General features: G+C 45.5%; 2 protein-coding genes across 3 annotated transcripts in view; one reads left to right on the forward strand and one right to left on the reverse strand.

Moving 5' to 3' along the window:
- Positions 1-8,117: 8,117 nt before the first annotated feature.
- On the reverse strand, positions 8,118-19,620 carry ORMDL1 (ORMDL sphingolipid biosynthesis regulator 1). Of its 2 annotated transcripts, none has more exons than XM_081850087.1 (4): positions 19,485-19,620; positions 16,077-16,264; positions 11,716-11,867; positions 8,118-10,104 (listed from the first exon to the last, which is right to left on the reverse strand). In XM_081850087.1, exons 2-4 carry the CDS (start codon positions 16,248-16,250, stop codon positions 9,969-9,971), a joined length of 462 nt encoding a protein of 153 aa, XP_081706213.1. In that variant the 5' UTR covers positions 16,251-16,264; positions 19,485-19,620; the 3' UTR covers positions 8,118-9,968. The 2 variants fall into 2 exon arrangements, with proteins under 2 accessions (XP_081706213.1, XP_081706214.1); XM_081850088.1 differs by having other exon boundaries at positions 19,521-19,618.
- Positions 19,619-23,135, forward strand: part of PMS1 (PMS1 homolog 1, mismatch repair system component) — a 55,245-nt gene continuing 51,728 nt past the window's right edge. Inside the window, exon 1 of the mRNA XM_081871166.1 lies at positions 19,619-19,805. The gene's annotated coding sequence lies outside the window, so the exon portion shown is untranslated. The remainder of the gene's footprint in view (positions 19,806-23,135) is intronic.

The raw sequence follows: 23,135 nt of genomic DNA on the forward strand, positions 1-23,135 counted from the left end.
GCAGACGAGCGAAAGGGTAGAGCAGCGAGCGCCCCTCGATTTCCGGGTCGCTTTTTGAACCCTCCATTTTGGAGGGCATAGGACCTGCGGGAGTTAGGGTTATTCTTTGTTTTCTGTGCTGTATTTTGCATGCATGGCGCTTTTTTCTTATTTCTTTTGGTAGGGAATCAAACAGGGAATTAAAAAGGGGGAAAACATTTTCCCCACGCTTGCTTTCTATAATGAGGGCTTTTCCAAACAATCATGCAAATTTTATAGTAGATGGTCCTAACTGCATAATAACATTGGCCCTAATTTTATTTTATTTTTTAATCCAAAAATGGGGTATAGTTTTGGGGCAGCCAAAAAATGCACACCATAATGTGCAAACCTTTGACTTCTTGAGGGCTCTTAATCAGACTATGGCAAACAAAATCATGGAGGGGGGGGAGGGGGGAATCATCGGGTTGAAGAATTCTGGGGAACTGGAAAGCTTGCATCCTGCACCCTCATGTTAATTGGTTGGGGCAGCCGCCGGACCTGAAAGAAAACTTCCCTTTTCTACAAAATAGGAACTCTGCCTTCCTTTGCCCTCTGCTTCACCCCACTCCCACAGCCATGACATTAAAAAAAACAACAAAAGCCTATGAGGTCACCCAGCATCTTTTGGAACAAAAGAGTCCATCAAGCAGCAGTCAGGAGCCCATGAATCAGAATTGTTCTGTTCTTAATCATGATGTGCGAGTCTGTAGTGTGGAGTGGTATATGCTGCTTTCTAAAATAATTCAGAGATATTCCTGGTCTCAATGCAAGCCTTGTCCTGTCCCTTTCACTCACCAAATCTTTGCCCAACAGTAAACATTGGACTAGATGAGCCTTCAACCAACAGACTCTTATATTACATTCACATGCATTGCAGGGGATTGATTGCTCAACCCTATGATTTGATGATTCTATCTGTCCTTGTTAAAAACTTTTTCCCCCTTTAGGCTGCATATACGCCATACACTTCGAGCATGTTTCAAGTTTCATTATGCTTTTATATGTGCTGGAGGCCACCCAGATTGGCTGGGGAAACCCTGTCAGATGGGCAGGGTATAAATGATAATTATTAACATAATTATTAAATTGTTATGAACACACACACACACACACACACAGAGAGAGAGAGAAGCCTGTGAAATGTCCAACATCCTTAATGACCAGTTACCAGGATGGTTGGAGGTAAGTGATGCACTTGCAATGTATGGTGGCTTTGCAGTTAGTCTGAATTTGCACAGCTGTTATCTTTTCCTTAGGAATATTATTTAAGAGGGGGAAAGAAGCTAAATGAGGCTGTTACATGATTTTTCTCCCCCCCCCCCCATATTGCATGTACACCCTGTTATAGGAATTCTAAGGTCTCATATATATATAAATCATATGTTCATAAATGTACAAGGCAAACACATACATAAGTATATAAACCACGTGTCTGAAATAGTACAGGAGAGCAATCCTGAAACCATGTTGACTCTCCCAAACCGACCTCAAATATTTCTCTGCCAGGAGGAAGGAAATGGGAAAGCCTCTCCATTGTCTTTTGCTTACTGTCTTAAGGATGCATTTGTGCATGAATAGGGTGAGCCTGTGACCTGGATTCAGGAACTATTTAGCATCTCAAAAGGAATGGCCAGCACTTCCGGGTTGGCACCATTGCCGAATGGCGGACTCCCTCTGAGCTCCGGAGGGAGCCTGCTAGGCAGGGGTTGGGTCCTGCCGCGCCGGCGACGCGGGGACCCTCAAAAACCATGGGCGTCGATGCCCATGGACTTGGTGACTCGGTGGGCACCATTTGCGTCCCCCCCGACCCATGAAGGAGCCTTTTTAAAGGCTCCAGAGCGGGGGACGGGGTGTGTGTGGTGCTATGAGTCCACTGCTTCCCCTGCCGAGCGAAGCCGCATGCCATTCGACGGAGAGCGCCGACTTCTTCTTTTGAAAATTTGGATTAAAAATAACAACCCGTGAGTAAATTTATCGGACCTAAAAGGAAAAATTTGCTTTATGAATTCGGAGCGAGCGGGGGAGGTGCAAAAAGGAAGTCCGTCTCCCCCCTGTTGTAGATGATTTAACGCAAGGATTTGACAACTAAGATCGAGAGAAGAGTCTGTTTATTTGAAAAAAGTTATTAATTTCACGAAGGGAAATTACAAGTAATTTTGCTGGAGGAGAAGAGTGGTTTGTGAGAACTAAAGTGTAACCCCCCGGGAACCGGGAGTGATCCGTTATGAGAGACTGGTGAAGAGATATAGAAATTTTGACAGCTGTCAAAGTAGCTGTCAAAGTGGGAGAATAAAAGAGAACTTTGTTATGATGACTTTGCTGGTTAGATTCGTTACAATTTGGATATAAATTACTGAAAACAAGGGTAACAAGTTAACTTGACTTTTGGGTGTGATCTGGAAGGAAACTAAATTACCATAATCCCTCTAGAGGGAGTTCTGGGACATTGCAAGAATGGTGGCAAGTGGAAAAATACTCATGGAATTGAACAGGACTTTTTATCTCCTGGGAAAGCTGCAAAAACGAAGCATTATTTTGTCTACAGAGGTCTCTACACTAAAGGAGACAATGGATTTATCTATTGAAGAATGGAAGGGACTGGACGTAAGTTTGTGTTCCTGAATAAATAAAGCCTCTGTAGAGGAACTAGAAGTTTTTGAATTAGAAGGTTTTTGCAGCGGAACAGGAAAAGAAACCTGAGGAACAAGAACTGGACTAAGCTCGAAGTTGGAACATTTGGGACATCCAGACTTTAAAAGGATCAAGAAACAGAATTTGAGTTTTACTCTTAAATATAGAGGTCTGGATGGAAGAAGAATGAACTTTTCTGAGAGTTTCTCTAAGATTGGGCCTTTTGAAACTAAAGACTACCAAAAAGACGGCAAAGTGAAATCGAGAGAGATTTGGACATGGACGTGGGATCTCCAGTCCGGCAGTAGATAGATGGATGGATTTTGGGGATCGAAACCGGGAAAGGGGGGAGGGAGATTTGGAACCCAAAGGCTGTAAAATTATATCCTTTTATTTTCTTTTGTTTTACTCTGTGTGACAAAAAAGGGGAATTCGTGGAAGGGAATTGGGGTCGATCTTAGGGAAGTACAAAAAATATAAAGAGAAATGGTTATATAAGATAAACTAAATTGAATAATGGGCTAACTATAATTATAACAAGTTTTAAAATTTGGGGTAAGAACTTGTGGAATTAATCTAATGGAAATGGAATACAAGAGGGGGAGGGATGGGGAAGTCCTGGAAAGATGTTAATGAAAGGTTTTAAATGTAAATGTTTTTCTTTCTCTTTTTTCTTTTTTTTCTTTTTTGTCTTTTCTTTTGTATTCTGGATTTTTTGGAAATTTTAATAAATATCATTAAAAAAAAAAAATCAAAAGGAATGGCCAGGTTGCCCAGGTAGAGGAATCAGTGGCTATTATTAGGTATCCTGACAAAACAGGAATTTTGTTGGAGACCACCTTCTTCTGTGATGTACAGTGGTATCTCGGGTTAAGTACTTAATTCGTTCTGGAGGTCTGTTCTTAACCTGAAACTGTTCTTAACTTGAAACACCACTTTAGCTAATGAGGCCTCCCGCGGCTGCCACGTCACCGGAGCACGATTTCTGTTCTCATCCTGAAGCAAAGTTCTTCACCTGAGGTAATATTTCCTTGTTAGAAGAGTCTGTAACCTGAAGCGTATGTAACCTGAAGCGTATGTAACCCGAGGTACCACTGTATTTATGATGTTTTGGGGTGGCGGTCTTGAGCTACAGGCTGGGCAATTTCAAGTGTCTATATAAGGGCTTGTGCACCATTGTTCTGGGTCCCTCCTGCCTCCTATGTGTGGTAGTGAGCTTAGGGATTTGGGTGGCGCTGTGGTCTAAACCACTAAGCCTCTTGGACTTGCCGATCAGAAGGTTGGCAGTTCGAATCCCCGCAACTAAGTGAGCTCCCGTCGCTCTGTCCCAGCTCCTGCCAACCTAGCAGTTCGAAAGCACACCAGTGCAAGTAGATAAATAGGTACCACTGCGGCAGGAAGGTAAACGGCATTTCCGTGTGCTCTGGTTTCCGTCACGGTGTCCCGTTGCACCAGAAGCAGTTTAGTCATGCTGGCCACATGACCCGGAAAGCTGTCTGCAGACAAACACCAGCTACCTCAGCCTGAAAGTGAGATGGGCGCCGCAACCCCATAGTCGCCTTTGACTGGACTTAACCGTCCAGGGGTCCTTTACCTTTTCACCTGGTAGTGAGACCCTGTTGCAACAGTTAATAAATATCAGGCTTACTAGCTGCCTTGCTTCTCAATATTCTCTGGTTGGCCTCTGATATTTTCTCCTTCCGATAGGCGACCTACTTAAGGACTCCATACAGCCTCTTGGATACCCTATAAGGGAAAAGGAGCAGTATTTTCTTATAACAACCCAAATGTCAGTTTTTTAGTACCTACTTTTTCCATTACAGAAAAACAATATGCATATTCAAAAAACACACACCGATACAGTATCAGAGCAAAAGCAGATTGAAAGGAATTAAGCCACAGCAGTGTAAGAAACTTCAAGAGCTTATGGATGCAAGCGTTCAAACTCTGTTAAGTCAGGTAAGCTGTCATATGATCTCCCAAACATGAAGCTGCATAATATTCTATTTCTGGATATTTGGAAAGAAGATGTCTTGGACAAAATAGTCACTTTATATCCAAAGTCCAGGCCAGTTCTGAATGTTGTCGCTTTCCTTGTGTTATCTCAGTGATAATAGAGTCAAAAGCCTTAACAAACAGCAACTGATTTAAAAACAACAACGTGGCTGTACAAAGCTTCTGTCACTCATTTTTAAAGCGTTGCTGACATTTAGCACTTGGGCACATTTCTTCCATTAAATCCTCTTTATTGATCAAGCTGAAGGTAAACATTCCTTAGATATGTGTATGTATCTGGGTGGCTTAGCGTCTAATTCTAAAACCAGCTACTCCCATTTATTTTGTCCAGCTGAAACAATTATTTAGTCCTTAAAAGGGCTTGGAACAACTTGCCCCAAAAAATACAGGAGGGTGATGCATGCCACATGAAAGGGCAATCAGTTCTTCCTCTAATAATTTTTAGCTACACAATTCTTGCTACGTAATTATTTAGTAAGTAAATAATCACCCTGCATTCAAACCAGTAGTCATATTTACAGTTAACACAGTATTTGATCCACTATTGTCTAGTATTGAGCTTGTGACCGCAATGTTTGTCTGCTTTTTTCTTTAAAAATATTTTAATATAACTACTATAAAACTTCCTTTGAAATTTGCAGCAACTTAAAAGTGGGAACAGTATTTTAGAATTCAATTTTAAAATCAGTTGTTAGGGTTAGGAGATATAGCCACTAAATGGTTATATTTAGTGATTTATATTATGTCTTTAGAAATTATTTTATAACAACAACAATAATAATAATACCCCACCCATCTGGCTGGGTTTCCCCAGCCACTCTGGGCGGCTCCCAACAGCATTAATAATATAAAAGCGATAAAACATCATTAGAAATTACACGGGAGGCAGAATTTCATCAGGTTTGGCTCCCTCCCCGTCCCCAATGGGCTATACAAGTTCTCTAGGCAACCCTAATTGAACTATAGTCAGAAAAATTGAAGTTTGTCATTTGGAATATTATGCAAAAAGTTACTTCATTTACTGCTAGAAAAGTGTTATCGTATCAGATTTAAATATTGCAGTGGCTGATAATGAAACCATGTTTGCATTTAGGATCTTTTAGTCCTTAACTGCTAATTTTAAACAAACTGGTAAAGTGCTCATCCAACAAATGGGCAGGACATTCCCATCTGCTCCCTATTTCTGTTAGCAACATAGTTGGTAGAGATAGGATATAGGCCAGGGGTAAACCAGTTGTTTAGGCCCAGGGGATGGATGCGGACCGATCGCCTTCTAAATCCGGCCCGCGGACGGTCTGGGAATCAGCGTGTTTTTATGAGTAGAATGTGTCCTTTTATTTCAAATGCATCTCTGGGTTATTTGTGGGACCTGCCTGGTGTTTTTAGATGAGTAGAATGTGTGCTTTTATTTAAAATACATCTCTGGGTCATTTGTGGGGCATAGGAATTCGTTCATGTTTTTCCCCAAAATATAGTCCTGCCCCCCACATGGTCTGAGGGATGGTGGACCGGCCCACAGCTGAAAAAGGTTGCTAACCCCTGATATAGGTCTAGAGATCAAGGCAAAGTGCAGTCAACTTACTTCATATTTCCCTCTCCAACTCTGCATGGTTACTGGGAAGGAAGGGAAAGACGACTTATGATCTGCCCATCACGTCTTATACTATGTACAGTGGTATCTCGCAAGACGAATGCCTCGCAAGACGAAAAATGCGCAAGACGAAAGAGTTTTCCGTTTTTTTGAGTCGTTCCGCAAGACGAATTTCCCTATGGGCTTGCTTCGCAAGACGAAACATCTTGCGAGTTCTTGCGAGTTTGTTTCCTTTTTCTTAAAGCCGCTAAGCCGTTAATAGCCGCTAAGCCGCTAATAGCCGTGCTTCGCAAGACGAAAAAACCGCAACACGAAGAGACTCACGGAACGGATTAATTTCATCTTGTGAGGCACCACTGTATTTTGGAATGAGTTCAGTATGTTGTGCATGACCTGCACTACTTTGCCTTAAGGTTTTCAGTTTTTATTCTTTAAATGGAATATGACTATGCAAACCAAACCCAGTGACCCAGGCTAGCTGTCTGGTTAAAACTCACTTGATGCATGAGTAATTTCAATGGGGTAATAGTTGCTCTGCACTTCAGCTTTCATTAGTCACAGTGGAATCAAAAGCAAAATACAAGTGAAAAGCGGAAGAGGCAAGCCTAAATGATGACTTAAAAAGGTAAAGGAACCCCTGACCATTAGGTCCAGTTGTGGCCAGCTCTGGGGTTGCGACGCTCATCTCGCTTTACTGGCCGAGGGAGCCGGCGTACAGCTTCCGGGTCATGTGGCCAGCATGACTAAGCCGCTTCTGGTGAACCAGAGCAGCGCACGGAAACACCTTTACCTTCCTGCCAGAGGAAGGTAACTATTTATATTTATAACTATTTATCTACTTGCACTGCTGTGCTTTCGAACTGTTAGGTTGGCTTGGCAGGACCAGGGACTGAGCAATGGGAACTCACCCTGTCGTGGGGATTGGAACCACCAACCTTCCGCTCAGAAAACCCTAGGCTCTGTGGTTTAACCCACAGCGCCACCCGCGTCCCTAAATGATGAATTAAAGGAAAAGGGACCCCTGACCATTAGGTCCAGTAATGGACAACTCTGGGGTTGCAGTGCTCATCTCGCTTTATTGGCCGAGGGAGCCGGCGTACAGCTTCCAGGTCATGTGGCCAGCATGACTAAGCATTTACCTTCCCGCCGGAGCAGTACCTATTTATCTACTTGCACTTTGACGTGCTTTCGAATTGCTAGGTTGGCAGGAGCAGGGACCAAGCAACGGCAGCTCACCCCGTCGTGGGGATTCGAACCGCCGACCTTCTGATTGGCAAGTCCTAGGCTCTGTGGTTTAACCCACAGCGCCACCTGCGTCCTACACCTGGTCTAATCTAATCTAAGGAGTTAAGTCATCTGTCTCCTTCTCGGGAAAATTTACTATAAATAAGCTACACATGCCTGGCAGAAATAAATGGGAACTGAAGTGCCTGAAGACTGTCAGAAAGCTTGTGCATGAATAGCAGTAACCAGAGGGGGGAATGACCGCTAGGAGGAATGCAGATCGAAGGGTCACCGTGGTATATCTGCAGCCGCACAACCAGACGCTTTCATCTGCCCTAGCTGCAACGAAACCCATCTCTCCCCTATCAGTCTCTATTGCCACAGCAGGCGCCGTAACCTTCCAACAGTTTGACTTCAACCCCAAAGGCGCACTCCTCCATTGTCTCCCGAAGCAGATGGATGCTAATAGTGACCCGTATCTTTCTTGCCACATCATAGGCCATCTAACGTAACAATTTTCACACAAGATCAGGCATCTCACATTGCGTAAGCAAGCCTTAACCTGCCATGTTACCTTATGGAAGGTAAGCAAAATGGTGCGCTGATTAATTCATTTTTAAAACAAATGAAAGACTTCTTAGGGCATTTTTTCTTTAATCTGAATAAATCACAGAAATCAGATTTGAGGGGAAATGTCAAAAGGCAGACAGAAAACCCTTAACACATCAATGTCTTAGATAGTTGTTGAAAATGCTTCTTACTCAATTCTTCATACATTTTTAGTACGTAGTGTTTCAAACACTAGCCCTACATTACAACTATAATTCTATTTACAATTCGTTATGCTTGCCTCTTCTTATTTTGGTACAGTGAACTGTACTTAACAATGCACTGTGTTGATATGATCAGTCTCAAAGTCATTCACTTTATTAATATAAAACATTGATATTTTAACAGACGTTTCTAGAGTCCAAGGAAAGTATAGTTTATTGAAAGTAGCCCATTAGTGCATAATCACTACTAGCTTGAATTCACACGTCTCTGTGGGCAATGAGGCAGTCTTAATTGAAACAAGGTGTTTTTCTTTGCTACCAAGTCACAGCCATTCCCCATTCAACAGGGGGAAACACATGCCTCTTCCTTGGGTTGCACAAAATGATTTATCCAAGAGGTATTTGCCACATCAGGTTGTTTGTGCATATGCTGATACAGGGTGTGGTAGTACCAAACACTGAAACAAAGACCTTAAGCTCTTAAGGCAAAAAATCCCCCAATCTACACAGTTCTAATCAAGCCTGCAGTCCACCCTTAATTTTCACAACTTGCGTAAAGCACAAGGGGGTGGATGCGGAAATCTGGAGGCAACACATCATGGTGTCGTGTGTTTCCCACCGCATGGCAATTTCCAGCCGAGTACAGGCAATGAATGCTTTGCACGTGTCCAATATGTGTGTGACTGCACACGTGCGACAAGGAAGTATCCGGAAAATGGGGCATGGGCACAACAGAGCAAAGCGGGCTTATGCGAACTCAGCCGATGCACACTGGGGTCAGGTCCACAACCCCCGTGCAAAATGTTTGTTGCCTGGTACAAAGACAGATATTCTACTGGAGACAGCATTTCTACTAGCTGAAACAGGGCTCTCATTTTTGCGAGCCATCTCTGGAAGTGAAAAATTATTTAGCAGTTTGCACTGAAGGCGAAATATCTCGGTCTTAATGAACCCAGCCACTAAGGTCAGCCAAGGCGGAAAAGTACCCAGTTCTACAGATCATTTTGTAAGTTTAGATACTATGGACGTTTTAGAACGATCAGCTTTGTCTGGAAAACATTATTGATTGGTTTAAATTGGTATGAAACAAAGACTTTAAATTTGACCTCAGCCCCCTGAACCGATAAGGCATGAAATCCATTACAATGGAGTCACAGCGCTTGCTAGTATAATATTAACCTGGCAACTCCCGCAGCTGGAGATAAAATCCTGGATGTAAAATAATAACATTAAAAAACACCCCAAAAGCATTAACTGGCTACTTTACAGCATTTAAACCATACTCATCTCTTACAATGGAGAACTTGGGCAATTCCCCTTCTTTTCCTAATGCACTTTGCGTTACCGCAGCTGTCTTAAGCTTGTGAAACATTATGCCTATGCTTCAATCAAATTACTCATTCTCCTTTTGAGACTCATTTATGCTAGCTTGGCATATATCCTGCCAGTGCACCTAACATAATAGAACTAGGCCTGCCTAGCTCCTTATGCAAAGCCTTTCCTCCAAAGATATACCACTTAAGTTTGATACGTCTTGAGAAAGTCTTATTCCTCTCCCGCATAGCTTTGAAAGAATAGCACACATCTTGGGAGTAGAAAGTCTTGTTGTAGATTGTTAGATAAGTGGCACTGCAAACTGTTCCTTCTGCCAAGGGAAACAAGCAGCCAATGCCACGTTTTGGTCAGATTGCTCTTAGTTTCGTTTCTCCTGCTTAATACTTGTTGATCCCAAAGATTCTGACTCCGTGCAGCTGTGGCAACTTCGGAATAAGTACGCTTAAGAGAGAAGCCGTGTTTAGGATGAAATGTGCTGGATCATATTTTGTGTAGAAGCTTGCCAGGAAATACCTGCAGAAAAACAAAGGGGGAGTGAATACAGGGCAGAAGGAAAGAAATCTCTTTGTAATGAAGGGCATGCATAAAGTTACCACTGACAATTGGTTCAAGGGGAAAATCTCAGCAAAGAATATGCATTTATTACAAAATATTTCCAACTGCAGAAGTCACAGGAACTTTAAAGAGATTAGACCAGGTGTAGGACGCAGGTGGCGCTGTGGGTTAAACCACAGAGCCTAGGATTTGCCGATCAGAAGGTCAGCAGTTCGAATCCCGCAATGGGGTGAGCTCCCGTTGCTTGGTCCCTGCTCCTGCCAATCTAGCAGTTCGAAAGCTCGTCAAAGTGCAAATAGATAAAATAGGTACCACTCTGGCGGGAAGGTAAACAGTGTTTCCGTGCGCTGCTCTGGTTCACCAGAAGCGGCTTAGTACTCCTGGCCTCATGACCTGAAAGCTGTACGCTGGCTCCCTTTTCCGACAAAGCAAGATGAGCGCCGCAACCCCAGAGTTGGTCACAACTGGACCTAATGGTCAGGGGTCCCTTTACCTTTGGCAACCTAAGGCTCAGGGGCTGGATGCGGTCTGATCGCCTTCTAAATCTGGCCCGTGGACAGTCTGGGAATCAGCATGTTTTTACATGAGTAGAATGTGTCCTTTTATTAAAAATGCATCTCTGGGTTCTTTGTGTGGCATAGGAATTCGTTCATTTTTATTTTTATTTTCAAAATATAGTCCGGCCCACCACATGGTCTGAGGGACGGTGGACCGGCCCATGGCTGAAAAAGGTTGCTGACCGCTGGGTTAGACTTTCTGGTATGTGGCTTGCAAGACAATTTGAATCCATTCACAAAAGCACTTTCCCAAAGCACTCAAACCATCATATACAATATCTCATAAATCATTACGAGTAAGAAGCTAAGGGAGTGGGGATGCAGACAGACAGTGACTTACCTACAACAAATTGCCATGTTTATACTACGGTATAAACGGTTTATATACTGTAGCTGAATGCCAGCAGTCTCCTTGAGATATTTCAGGTTGTTGCATAACGTTATTTGCAATACCTACTGAGCTGCCAACGGACAAATGCATTCCTCTGTATAGTTCATGTTTCACAATCTAGGTTGCTACCTTTCTTGTTTCAGAAAACAGATGATCAACTAAGTGCCCACAGGCCATGCTTAATACTTGTGAGCATTATCAACCGTTGTAATAAGGTTGCTCAAAGTTTGACTCTGGCTTAGAATACCATGGATACTGCATTAGTTGGTGGAAACGAAAGACCCAAGGAGAGGAAAAAATAATTAAGAGAGTCTTCACTACAGTAGGTGTGTGTATCCTGAGGGCAGGAACAGCAATAAGATTATGTTTCTAAGCAGCTAAACAGAAAAAAAATGAGTTCTTTTGTTGGAGGAATTTCTGAACTCAGTGGGACTTACTTCTGAGTAGACAAGTAAAGGATTGTGTAAAACATATGTGACCCCAATATTATTATTTTTTTGCAAATTTCACACGTTGTTACCCTATGCAATAACTGATTTTCCGCACCAAATATGACTGTTTCACAATTTCCAGACTACAAACACTGCCATAGTTGAACTTGAAAAAAACAAAGAAACCTACAAAATAATTGGAGAGATTGTGAAGAATTTCCGGGAGGATGTAAACTGCACCCCGTAGTCCAGCTGCTCCCAGTGCGTCAGCAGTCTTGCTTTACCTTGGTCAGGTGTTTCAAATGGCGTGCCCTTTACAGCATGCAAAAATACATACATTCCCTGTGGGGAAAAAAATAAAAATAAAAGAAGGCATTATTAGAAAACCACACAGAATCTCTGCGAGAAATAACCATGCCACATTAAGTACTGCTATTGAACGAAAAGAGGAATTTGTTCTGTTTTTCTGTGTTTGGCATATGTACCCGTGCTCGACAAATGACTACACAGAAATGCCAAGACAAATGGCGATTGTCCTCAGTGGCTGGCCTCTATGTGACACACCCCTCAGCTTATTATTTTGGAAAAGTTGAATAGTTGATAAAGAAACGGAATGTGTGGTTTTTCTCAAAACCCTATGAGTGGTGCTGGCTAACTTCAGCCAAAGCAAAATTCTTGGCCCTGCGAGTCTCCTCTGATTTTGAGCAACAACAACAAAAAAAGGGGGGGGGGTTAAAGTACACATAAGACTGGATGAGGCGAAGGGGAGTTTTAAGTTCTACTCTATTTAGGGCTTTAAAGGGGATACAGATTGCTACTTCCCTGCCCATCAGACTGAACATGTGATGATCCCTTCTCTTCAGCACAGAGGGGGGCACCCACACTAACGTTGGAAGGCAGCAATGTTAAGTACCGTATTTTTTGCTGTATAAAACTCACTTTTTCCCTCCTAAAAAGCAAGGGGAAATGTGTGTGCGCGTCTTAGGGAGCGAATGCAGGCTGCGCAGCTATCCCAGAAGCCAGAACAGCAAGAGGGATTGCTGCTTTCACTGCGCAGCGATCCCTCTTGCTGTTCTGGCTTCTGAGATTCAGAATATTTTTTTTTTGTTTGTTTTCCTCCTCCATAAACTAGGTGCGTCTTGTGGTCTGGTGCGTCTTATAGAGCAAAAAATACGGTAAATCCCAGGCCTTGTTTCTGAATAGAACTGCCCAGGATTGAGCTGAAAGTCACACCAATGTTGGAGAAATTCGCAACTGGGGGTGCGACCCAAATAAGCTGATTTAAAGGCAATTTGAGGTAGGGAATAGTGATGCACTGGCGAGTTTCACAATAGGAGCTCTCAAGTAACAAGTCGTTTATTTCTCAAGTATGTCTCTTTAGGTGTCAAGGGTGTTGAGTGTCCTCAACATTGCACTCCCTTCAATTGAAGGAGAATATAGCATTCCAACCGCCCATTTTCCAGGGGTTTCAAAGTCAAAATGGTTTTGTAAGGTTCTCCCTTCGCTTTTTGCATTGGTTGTGTGCACAACAGGGTCAATTCCCAGGCTGTACCCAGTTGGGAAATTTCTGAAACGTTAAGCAGCATATAAATGTTTTCAATAAATAAAATAATCAAGTCTGTGATACCTAAAGGGCATGGCAGGACAAGGTGGCTCCTGAATCTTCACTCTAAATCACCTTTCCCCCCTCAACCACAAACTGAAGGTGCAAATTGAAGGCAGGGCCCGAAATATGACTTTGCTGTTGTGGTCTCCCCACATGAACTCCCTTTCTTCATATATCATTTGTTCCCTTTTCAACATCAAAAAGTACAGGAAGACTATTTTAATGCTCCAGGTACTTTTAGGAGCAGCCCTGGAGGTTTTTTTTCCTCAGAGAAGAGCAAAAGAAAAGGTAGTCTATAAGCTGATACTAGAAAGCAATAATTTTTAAAATAATGGCCAGTGTGTTTCTGGAGCTTTGTGTGTTACTCCAGTACAGTAAAAGCAGCTCACTTAAAATTATTTCCTTTCCCTACAACCTACAGGTTAATTAATAGCAGATAATGTGCAAATTATTTGAAGTCTAACATCTCACAGTTCTCCATTCATAGTGCCTGAAATTGAGCAAGTTATCTGCTAGTCACAATCGACACTTAATTCTAAAGGCAGCATTAATACTGGCCAGGAGTAATTCATCACAGCTGAGATGTTTTATAGGTATGGCACTTAGTAATATTCCTCAAGATGCCTCTTGTGTCAGAATTTATAAATTTGACTCTTTAAATGTGACATTTATGGTAAACAAAATAAGAAGCCACTTTGGCTTGCTTTAATCAACCAAATGCCTCCCTGCATAACATTATTCAGAGATTTGCCTGCATCAGCTAAGTCTCTCAGTCCTTTCTAATGACCCCAGAGGCCTAGGCCCTGAGGTGGCACTTTGTTTATCCAGGGGAATATGGCAGTCATAGCATTTCTCATTAAGATTTTAATGCATGCTTAACCTGTTGTGCCAAACAATTGCAAAGCGTTTGCAAAATTAAACTCTGCAGTTGCACACAAGGATCAAAGCTCATCTAGATGAAGGTGGTTGCTTCAGTAATGTATGGCTTGCAACCTAACCCCGTCTTTGTGAAGTTAGCGCTGGACAGTCAAGAAGGAGCATGCAACAACAACAATTTATTATTTATACCCCGCCCATCTGACTGGGTTTTCCCAGCCACTCTGGGTGGCTTCCAACAAAATATTAAAATACAATAGTCCGTCAAACATTAAAAGCTTCCCTAAACAGGGCTGCCTTCAGATGTCTTCTAAAAGTCTGGTAGTTGTTATTCTCTTTGACATCTGGTGGGAGGGCGTTCCGCAGGGCGGGTGCCACTACCGAGAAGGCCCTCTGCCTGGTTCCCTATAACTTGGCTTCTCGCAGTGAGGGAACTGCCAGAAGGCCCTCAGCGCTGGACCTCAGTGTCCGGGCAGAAGGATGGAGGTAGAGACGCTCCTTCAGGTATACTGGGCTGAGGCCGTTTAGGGCTTTAAAGGTCAGCACCAACACTTTGAATTGTGCTCGGAAACGTACTGGGAGTCAGTGTAGGTCTTTCAAGACCGGTGTTAGGTGGTCTCCGCTTGCTGTCTCTGTCTAACTGATGTCCTTTCCACAAAGAATTGGAAATTATTAACCCAGAGCCTCATTATCTTCACAGAGACCTCTGTAGAACTCTCCCATTCCTCTATGGAGGAGCTAGTTGGAGAGCAGGCTTCTTTTCTTGCAGTGGTTAAGTGCCTACTCCTTTAAGAAATGCAAGAGGACCCCAGAAGCCCCCCTGGCTGTTTTCAAAGGGAGAAGCACACGCAGGCCAGTAGGGAAGTGGCCCACAGGTTCTTGAGAGAGCACGTGTTGCGGTGGGGGCAACCATGACATCCCCTGTTGCTGGGCGGGTTAGTATGAATGGCCATGAATTTGATAGGGAACCTTCAATTGTTGCTGGGGAAAACGTAACGTTGCAAAATTGTTTGATTGATGGGGGTGCTATTTATTCCTTGCGCGCAGAGTTGAGCTTCCTCTTTTCGCTGCGCACATCCGATTACCCATCCACCCTCCCTATATTTAGGGTTTGTTCGTGCCGACCTTGCTATGCCCGTCATGGGGTCGCTTGCTTTGGAGCAGAGACCTAGTAGGAATTTTCACCATTTGGCTGATTGGCTGGGGCCATTTGGTTTTTTGCCTACCGCGTGGCAAATCGTCACAACTTGTAAGGTTGCGGTTAGGCATTGGATAATTTTGGTTGGTGGAGGGGATGTGGTTGGCTGTGCCTGCCCCTTCAATGCTGCTGCTGCAAAGGTATTCCGGTAAAGGAATCCAGGGGCCCGCCCTGCTCTTGTCCGAACCCCAAGCTCTATTCTCTCCCCAAAAATGTCTACCCTTACTGACTTCCGCAGGCTTGCGGTTGTCAGTTCTGCTCCTACCTCTATATGGGAACAGATAGTCACTAACCAAGGCCTAAGCAACCACTCACATACTGTAATTCAAGAAGGTTGTGGCCAAAATTATGCCAAAACAAAGATGTTGTGTGAACTGTGTCTTTATTTGGGGTTGTCCTGGGGGGGCCTCAACACGCAAGTAACGCCACCATCAGGAGGGGACCCACAACCCTCAAGCAGCTTAGCTGGGGAGAATCCAGCGCCCTGGATTGAACGCATTTGTTGCTCTAGAGGTCCAATGAAGTCATTTAAATTTCTCACTAGTTTTCAGATGAGCAAGAGTGCTTTCAATGGCCATCTTATTTGAATATTCCTAATGTTTATTTTTGTTCCTGTTTTATGCCCTTGGGTGTGTTAAGAGCACCCCCCCCCCATAGATCATTCTGCACCCAGACGATGAGATTAAACATGTTATTTATCACCTTGGGAACGGAACGGATTTACTCCAATGACATTTCTGTTTTGACGACTTTCAAGACACTATTCAACAGTCTCACTTGTTTTCTGGGAAAGGAGCCTTCCCGGGCCTCTACCTCGTAACAGGTATCTTAGTATCTCCTTTCTTTCTCCGTTGCTTTGTAGGGTACTTACCAAATTGTGAATAACATTGGTTAAGGTCCATGCAACCGGAACACTGAAGAACGGGATGCTCAGCAAGACAATATGGAGCAAGCCAACCCCAAGAGCGTACGTGAGCCACATTCCTCTGCTGTTCATTACTCTTGTGTTGGGGTTTACTTCACTGTGGGCCACCCCGACGTTCATCTTCTTTTCTTATTCTGAAATGTAATATTGCAGAAAGGTTGAAAGAAAGTATGCTTTGTCAGGGATACCTGCTACATTCTACATACCACTGGCAGACTACGGACGTGACCATAACAAGTAATTGCTGCACAAAACACCTTTAGCATCTTTCTCATAGGTTAAAACAATACAGTGGCGCCTCGCAAGACGAAATTAATTCGTTCCGCAAGTTTTTTCGTCTTGCGAGTTTTTCGTCTTGCGAAGCACGGTTTCCCATAGGAATGCATTGAAAATCAATCAATGCGTTCCTATGGAAACCGCCTTCAGACCAGGTCCGGGGACAGTCTGTCCCCCGACCTCTTCTGAAGGCTGGGGGGGGGGAGACAAGGGCTTTTCTTCCCACCCCCAGCATTTTAAAAAACCCCGGGACAGCAGAGGACTTCTCCGCTGCCCCGGGTTTTTTTAAAATGCTGGTGGGCGGCAGCGCCAGGACCTCTTCTGAAGGTCGGCGGGGGGCGAAAGTCTTTGCTCCCCCCCGCCTGCCTTCAAAAGCCGTCTGGGATAGCGGGAAGCGCTTCCCTGCTATCCGGGACCGCTTTTAAAATGCTGGCGGTGGGGAACAAAGCCTTTCGGCCCAGCCGGCCTTCCTGGACCTCTTCTGAAGGCCGGAGGGGGGGGGAAAGGCTTTGCTCCCCACCGCCAGCATTTAAAAGAGGTCCCCGGAGATTTCCCTATGGGCTTGCTTCTTGCGAAGCAAGCCCATAGGGAAATTCGTCTTGCGAAGCGCCTCGAAAAACGGAAAACCCTTTCGTCTTGCGGGTTTTCTGTCTTGCGGGGCACCACTGTATATGGTATTTCAAAACAGTGTATCACCAACTTCTGGCTTGCTTTTTAACTGCACTGCAAAATTACACGCACAGTATCTCCATTTTTACAAGTAGACCTATCTCTACCTGGCAGCAATGTTTGTGGCTTAGTGCAGTGTTTCCCAACCTTGGGTCTCGAGCTGTTTTTGGACTACAACTCCCATCATCCCTAGCTAGCAAGACCAGTGGTCAGGCATCATGGGAACTGTAGTCCAAAAACAGCTGGAGACCCAAGGTTGGGAAACACTGGCTTAGTGTATAAGAAGTGCTCGAGTTCAGAGGCACTTTAGTTTCAACAGACTTTAGTTTCATTTGCCTTCAAAGCAACAAAAATTCCACATATATCACACACACACACCTCCCCTGCAAACAAAGAGTTAAGGCTGATGGAAGTTAAATAAGCTTTTTGAATGTTTATAAGCTGCCAGTTTTAGAGGTTGCTGCAATTTTATGCCGTTAGTCAATCACAGATCAATTTTATGACATTCCATAGAAGAAATAAGCCAGCCCCCTCCAAAAAAAATTAGGGAGGGAAATAAGTTTGATAGAAAGTGTAGTCAATTCCCTACTCAGAAATACTCAGAATTTAAGCATAAAATGTCAACAGTAGTTAACATTACCTAAACATCAGGCTTAAAAACACACACTGAATGCTTATTTCAATGCACTTTACACAATGTAAAATCAGTCACAGAATTCTGTACACGTAAAAAGGTCAATTTAAGAACAGGTAAAAAGGTAAAGGACCCCTAGATTTGTTTACATTTTGGATGAAAGAAGATGAGAGAGTGTAAGATCGTCAATTTCCTAAAACTCAGTCTTCTTTTTTTGAAAAAGAGAGTTCAACTGCATCTTCTTAATAATGGGATCCAGTTTTGTCATTCAAGAAATGACTGACACCAAGGATGAGAATAGTTTGCATTATGTTGGGAATAGAGACTTTGTGGAAAGCCTGTGTCAGGTCCAAGTCTTATTGCCAAGGAGACACTAGCAAGTGCGTTGTCAATTTTAAACAGAACGTTCACTCCATTTTCCCTTTTGCATTTCCCTTATTGTACTAGGAGACGCGTAATACCTGACTGGTGAAGGATGCCTCCTTGAAAACAATGTTCAGTTATGCTCTGGTCCCTCCTATATGTGCATACTCACCCACCTGAGTCCCCAAATGAGAATATAGTTTAATGTAAATTGACTGTACACACACACACACACACACACACACACAGAGTAACAATTATTCTCAAGACCAGGTTTCCTCAGCCCTCCAGATGATTTTTGAGACTACATTTTCCAGCATCCCTGACCACTGGTCCTGCTAGCTAGGGATCATGGGAGTTGTAGGCCACAAACATCTGGAGGGCCGAGGTTGAGGAAACTGTGGGAGCAAGATCCTCAAGAAGAATGAGTACAAGACCGAAGCTACATCAGCACATACGACTTAGGGCGTTAAAAAAAATGTGCATACTTGAAAATTAATCACTGTCCCAGTAAATCAACCGAGGCCCATCTAGCAATAAAACTGCATCCTTTCTCGAGAGTTGAACTTTTTAGGACTGGAGATGTTTGGGCTGCTAGCTCCACTAAACCCAAAGCTCTAAAACGGCTTTAGTGGCAAGTATACGGGCATGTCGCTTGCAAACAACCTCCGCTTATAAAAGAAAGCGGAGAAGAACTCTTTCCCAATAGTTTGCTTCCAGGGCGAGAGGCCATTGTTTCACCACGTTCTTCAAATGTGCACGCCTCGGGGTGCATTCCTGCTTTGCAACAGGATACACAACTACTGTACGTCTCTCTCTATGGGGTGCAGTATATATGGGGGAAAGGTAAACATCGTTTCCTCCTCTTCCTCCGGTTCACACCCCAGTGCGGGCCTAGCAAAACTGCACGTCTATTTCACACACCCACCCAGCTCAAGGCACTTTTTGCGTTCAGCAACCCCCCCCCCCGTGCATTTGTTTCGGCAACGCCTGCATCCATTTCTCTCTCTCCTTGCCAGCAGCACACCATCGCCACCAGCCCCGACACCCTGATCATGGCAGATGCAACGGGCTCGGCCCGAGACAGGACGGCAGCTTACTGAGGATCCTTTGTCTCGAAGCGGAGAGGTGCGCCTTTGCTAAAAAAGACGGGGCACACACACCTCTAAAGCAATTGCTGCATTTAAATACCAGCAGCAAGAAGAGGCCTCCGTGCAATGCCTATAGGACGCAGCAGCAGCAGAGCTCTCTGCATTGTTCCCCGAAGGGTGCAGCCGCCTTTTGTTGCGCAGAGGAGCCGCGCTTGCACGGAGCGCACGGCCCCGCGCACCGCCGCCGCCGCCACCAGTTGCATAACGACGGCCTTGGGGCCGAGGGCGCGTGCACACACACACAACCATCCATGCACCTACCTGCCCCGCGGCACAGCGCGCCTTCTTCGCCCTTACCGGGAGGGGAGATGCACTCGACGACGGACCCTCCTCGGCAGCCCCGGCTCGCTTGCAAACGCTGCCCGCCCCTTCTGGCCACCGCCGTGGAACGTTGCCCTGGGAGCAGGCGGAGCAGCTGATTGGCCGGGGCGTCTCGGCCCCGCCCCCGCCGCTCCTCCGGCCGAGGTGTGCGCGCGCGTGTGCGCGAGCGGCGTGGGGAGCGGCTCGGAGCGCGCCTCGTTCCCGGAGGCGGAGAGAAAGGGGGAGTTTCTTCGGCCGGCTTGCGTGGCCGCCCCGGAACAGGTAGCGGCCGGCCGGCCTGACGAGCTGCTTTTTTGGGGGGTGCAGGGGGGGGCTTTTTGTTTGTTTTCCCTCGCCTTCCTCTGGCCTCGCGGCGCTGCATAGGAGACAGTTCCCTTCGCCCCAACGCCCCCACCCCCCCCCATATAAAATATTGCAATATCGGAGGCATTGCAATTCAGTCCGCGTGCATGCACCGCGTCATGCGATCGGTTATGTGGGGTGGGACTTACCTGCCCTCCCCGCAATAATTTATTCCAGTTGGCACCCCTGCTCCGAGGACCTTCCTGCGCTTTGCTCTAGGCCTGGATTGTGGCACCGGATGCAAGCGAAGGAAGAAGTTGCGCCTTGGCGGAGAGATTATATGGAGGGTGGGTTTCTGGGGCTAAGAAACTTCAGGTTCTGTTACTTTTGCCACATACACCCCCAGTCCAGTGGCATCTAAAAACTGACCAGCATGCAAATGTAGTATTGCACATGGAATCACAGAATTGTAAAGTTGGGAGGGATCCGGGAGGGATCCACCAGGGTCATTTCTAGACCAACCCTGCAACGCACCTATCCTGCCCACAGTTGTCGCTTGAGCCATCAATTTTCTGGTTGTAGGAGTCAGCTCCTAGGAGCTGAGGTCCTCTTCAGCACACACACATACCCCCACAACATGGATGTAGCCAGGAGGGGCAAGTCCATAAATAAAAATGCTTAACTAATAATAAATAAATAAAAATACTTAACCATTGGAGATAACTCGGTTCCGCCCATCCCGCAACATAATCCTGAATATGCCCTCTTTAGGGAAGCTTTTAATGTTTGATGGACTATTGTATTTTAATATTTTGTTGGAAGCCGCCCAGAGTGGCTGGGGAGGCCCAGCCAGATGGGTGGGGTATAAATAATAAATTATTATTATTATTATGGGATGTTTTGGCTTCTTTCCTTCCCAGAGTAATAGCCCAGTCACAAAGCATGCGCAAGTAGGAAGAAAGGGGTGCCCATCGCATGTTGTGGGTCTTGCTGTCAACAGGATTTCTTGGGAGTGTTAAATTGTGCTCAGGTGCTACATTGGGACTTTCCATAGGCACCTGGTTGGCGACTGTGAGAACAGAATGCAGGACTAGATGGGCTGTTTGCCTGATCCAGTGGGCTCTTGTGTTCTTATGCATATCATCTGCAGGTCGTAGAGTAGGAGGGGACCACAAGGGCCATCTAGTCCAACCCCCTGCAATGCAGGAATCTTTTGCCCAACGTGGGGCTGGAACCCACAGCCCTAAGATTAAGAGGCTTGTTCTCTACCGTAGAGGTTTTCAACCTTTTTGAGCCCACAGCTCTCTTGACCAACTACATTCTTTCCAGTGTTAGAAACTGAGATTCTTTCCAGTGTTAGAAACTGAGATATGAAAGCTAGAAGCTAAATGGCGCCTTATACCTAGGTTCATTTTTCAATCTTAGGTTCATTTTTCACATGGTCTAAGTCCTCATCTGGAGACTGAAAAACAAAACAAAACCATGCTTCCCCTGCCGGCACCCCCTAATATTCTTAAGAGGGTCTCTTCTACTGTATTTTTCGCTCTATAAGACGCACCAGACCATAAGACGCACCTAGTTTTTGGAGGAGGAAAACAAGAAAAAAAATATTCTGAATCCCAGAAGCCAGAACAGAAAGAGGGATCGCTGCGCAGCAAAAGCAACGATCCCTCTTGCTGTTCTGGCTTCTGGGATAGCTGCGCAGCCTGCATTTGCTCCATAAGATACACACACATTTCCCTTTACTTTTTAGGAGGGAAAAAGTGCACCTTATAGAGCGAAAAATAAGGTGTATTCTTCAGAGAGTGGTTGGAAGTGGGGAGGCAGAAAAAGGTCCTCTTTTGCTTCCACTCTACGATTTTAATCTGAAACCTTAGGCGCAGTACTGCGCCAAGAGGTCAAAAACTGCTCGCGCTAATAAAATTCCCTGTCGCAAAACGCCAACTAAGCTAATTGGGTAAAGAAAGCCAGAAAAGCAGCCTGTGATGGCCTGGGATTCCGAGTCTGAGAGTGATCCGGAGGAATCCCAGCCGGCGCAGGAGTCCCCGCCTCCAGGGCCGGCTGAACTGGGGCAAGGCTTAGTTGCTGAGGAAACTCAAGAGCAGGCACCAGGTGAAATCATTCAGGCCCCAGAGGTGCTGGAAGACTCAGTGGCTACAGGTGAGCCTCCCCCGGGGCCCAGTAACCCTTCGGCCTCTCCTGATCTGCAGAGGCTTAGGGCAGAGAGGCGAAGGGAACTGGTGTCTCCCAGGAGGAGTGCTCGCCTTAAGGCCAAGAGAGGCGGGGCTTCTGGGGGCCGGGACCGCCCCCGGCCTTAGAAGAAGATAAAGGTCAGGCAGCCCGGTCCCAGGTTGCGGGAGCAACGTCGTTGTGAAGTATCTGCTTTACCCAGTCCTTGTTCGGCACTCCCAGTGTGCCTGTTCCTCGCCCGGCTTCCTGCGTCTGCCTTACCAGTGTTCCTGTTCCCCGCCTGGACTCCTGCTTCTGCCTTACCAGTGTCCCTGTTCCCCGCCTGGACTCCTGCTTCTACCCTACCAGTGTTCCGGTTCCTCGCCTGGCTTCCTGCTTCTGCTCTACCATCGTTCCTGCTACCCCGCCCGGCTCCCTGTTGATCTTGGCCTACGGTAATAGTACCTCATCCCCCCTGGGACCAGCACACAGCCTCTGGGGAGGGAGGCAAAGGTTAGCCAGTACAGTGGTACCTCAGGTTAAGTACTTAATTCGTTCCGGAGGTCCGTACTTAACCTGAAACTGTTCTTAACCTGAAGCACCACTTTAGCTAATGGGGCCTCCCACTGCCACCGCGCCGCCAGAGCACGATTTCTGTTCTCATTCAGGTTCTTAACCTGAAGCACTATTTCTGGGTTAGCGTAGTCTGTAACCTGCAGCGTATGTAACCTGAGGTACCACTGTACTGTTCCAGGCCAGTACCAGGAGCGTGGGCAACGCCTTTGAATCAGTGTGGTTTCATTCAGTCATTGGCTGGTCCAGTTTTTGCATTTAACAAACACACAGTGAGAGGGCATGGCGTATAATAAAGTGCATGGAAGCGATGGAGTAGTCGCTGTCCTCTTCATAGAGCCAGGTTTAGGGACCTGCTATACAAAGGGTGTGTGGGACGCGGGTGGCGCTGTGGGTTAAACCACAGAGCCTAGGACTTGCCGAACAAAAGGTTGGCGGTTCAAATCCCCGCGACGGGGTGAGCTCCCGTTGCTCAGTCCCTTCTCCTGCCAACTGAGCAGTTCGATAGCACATCAAAGTGCAAGTAGATAAATAGGCACCGCTCCGGCGGGAAGGTAAACGGCATTT

Source organism: Podarcis erhardii (assembly GCF_964252035.2).
Source record: "Podarcis erhardii genome assembly, chromosome: 1".
Classification (NCBI taxonomy): domain Eukaryota; kingdom Metazoa; phylum Chordata; class Lepidosauria; order Squamata; family Lacertidae; genus Podarcis; species Podarcis erhardii.

What these genes read in the sequence shown, in the direction of transcription:
- ORMDL1 (XM_081850087.1), bottom strand. Translation starts at nt 16,250, where the DNA reads ATGAACGTCGGGGTGGCCCACAGTGAAGTAAACCCCAACACAAGAGTA. An exon ending in CCAATGTTATTCACAATTTG is followed by an intron (nt 11,868 to 16,076) that starts GTAAGTACCCTA and finishes TTTTCCCCACAG; the next exon opens with GGAATGTATGTATTTTTGCA. An exon ending in ACAATCTCTCCAATTATTTT is followed by an intron (nt 10,105 to 11,715) that starts GTAGGTTTCTTT and finishes GTTTTTCTGCAG; the next exon opens with GTATTTCCTGGCAAGCTTCT.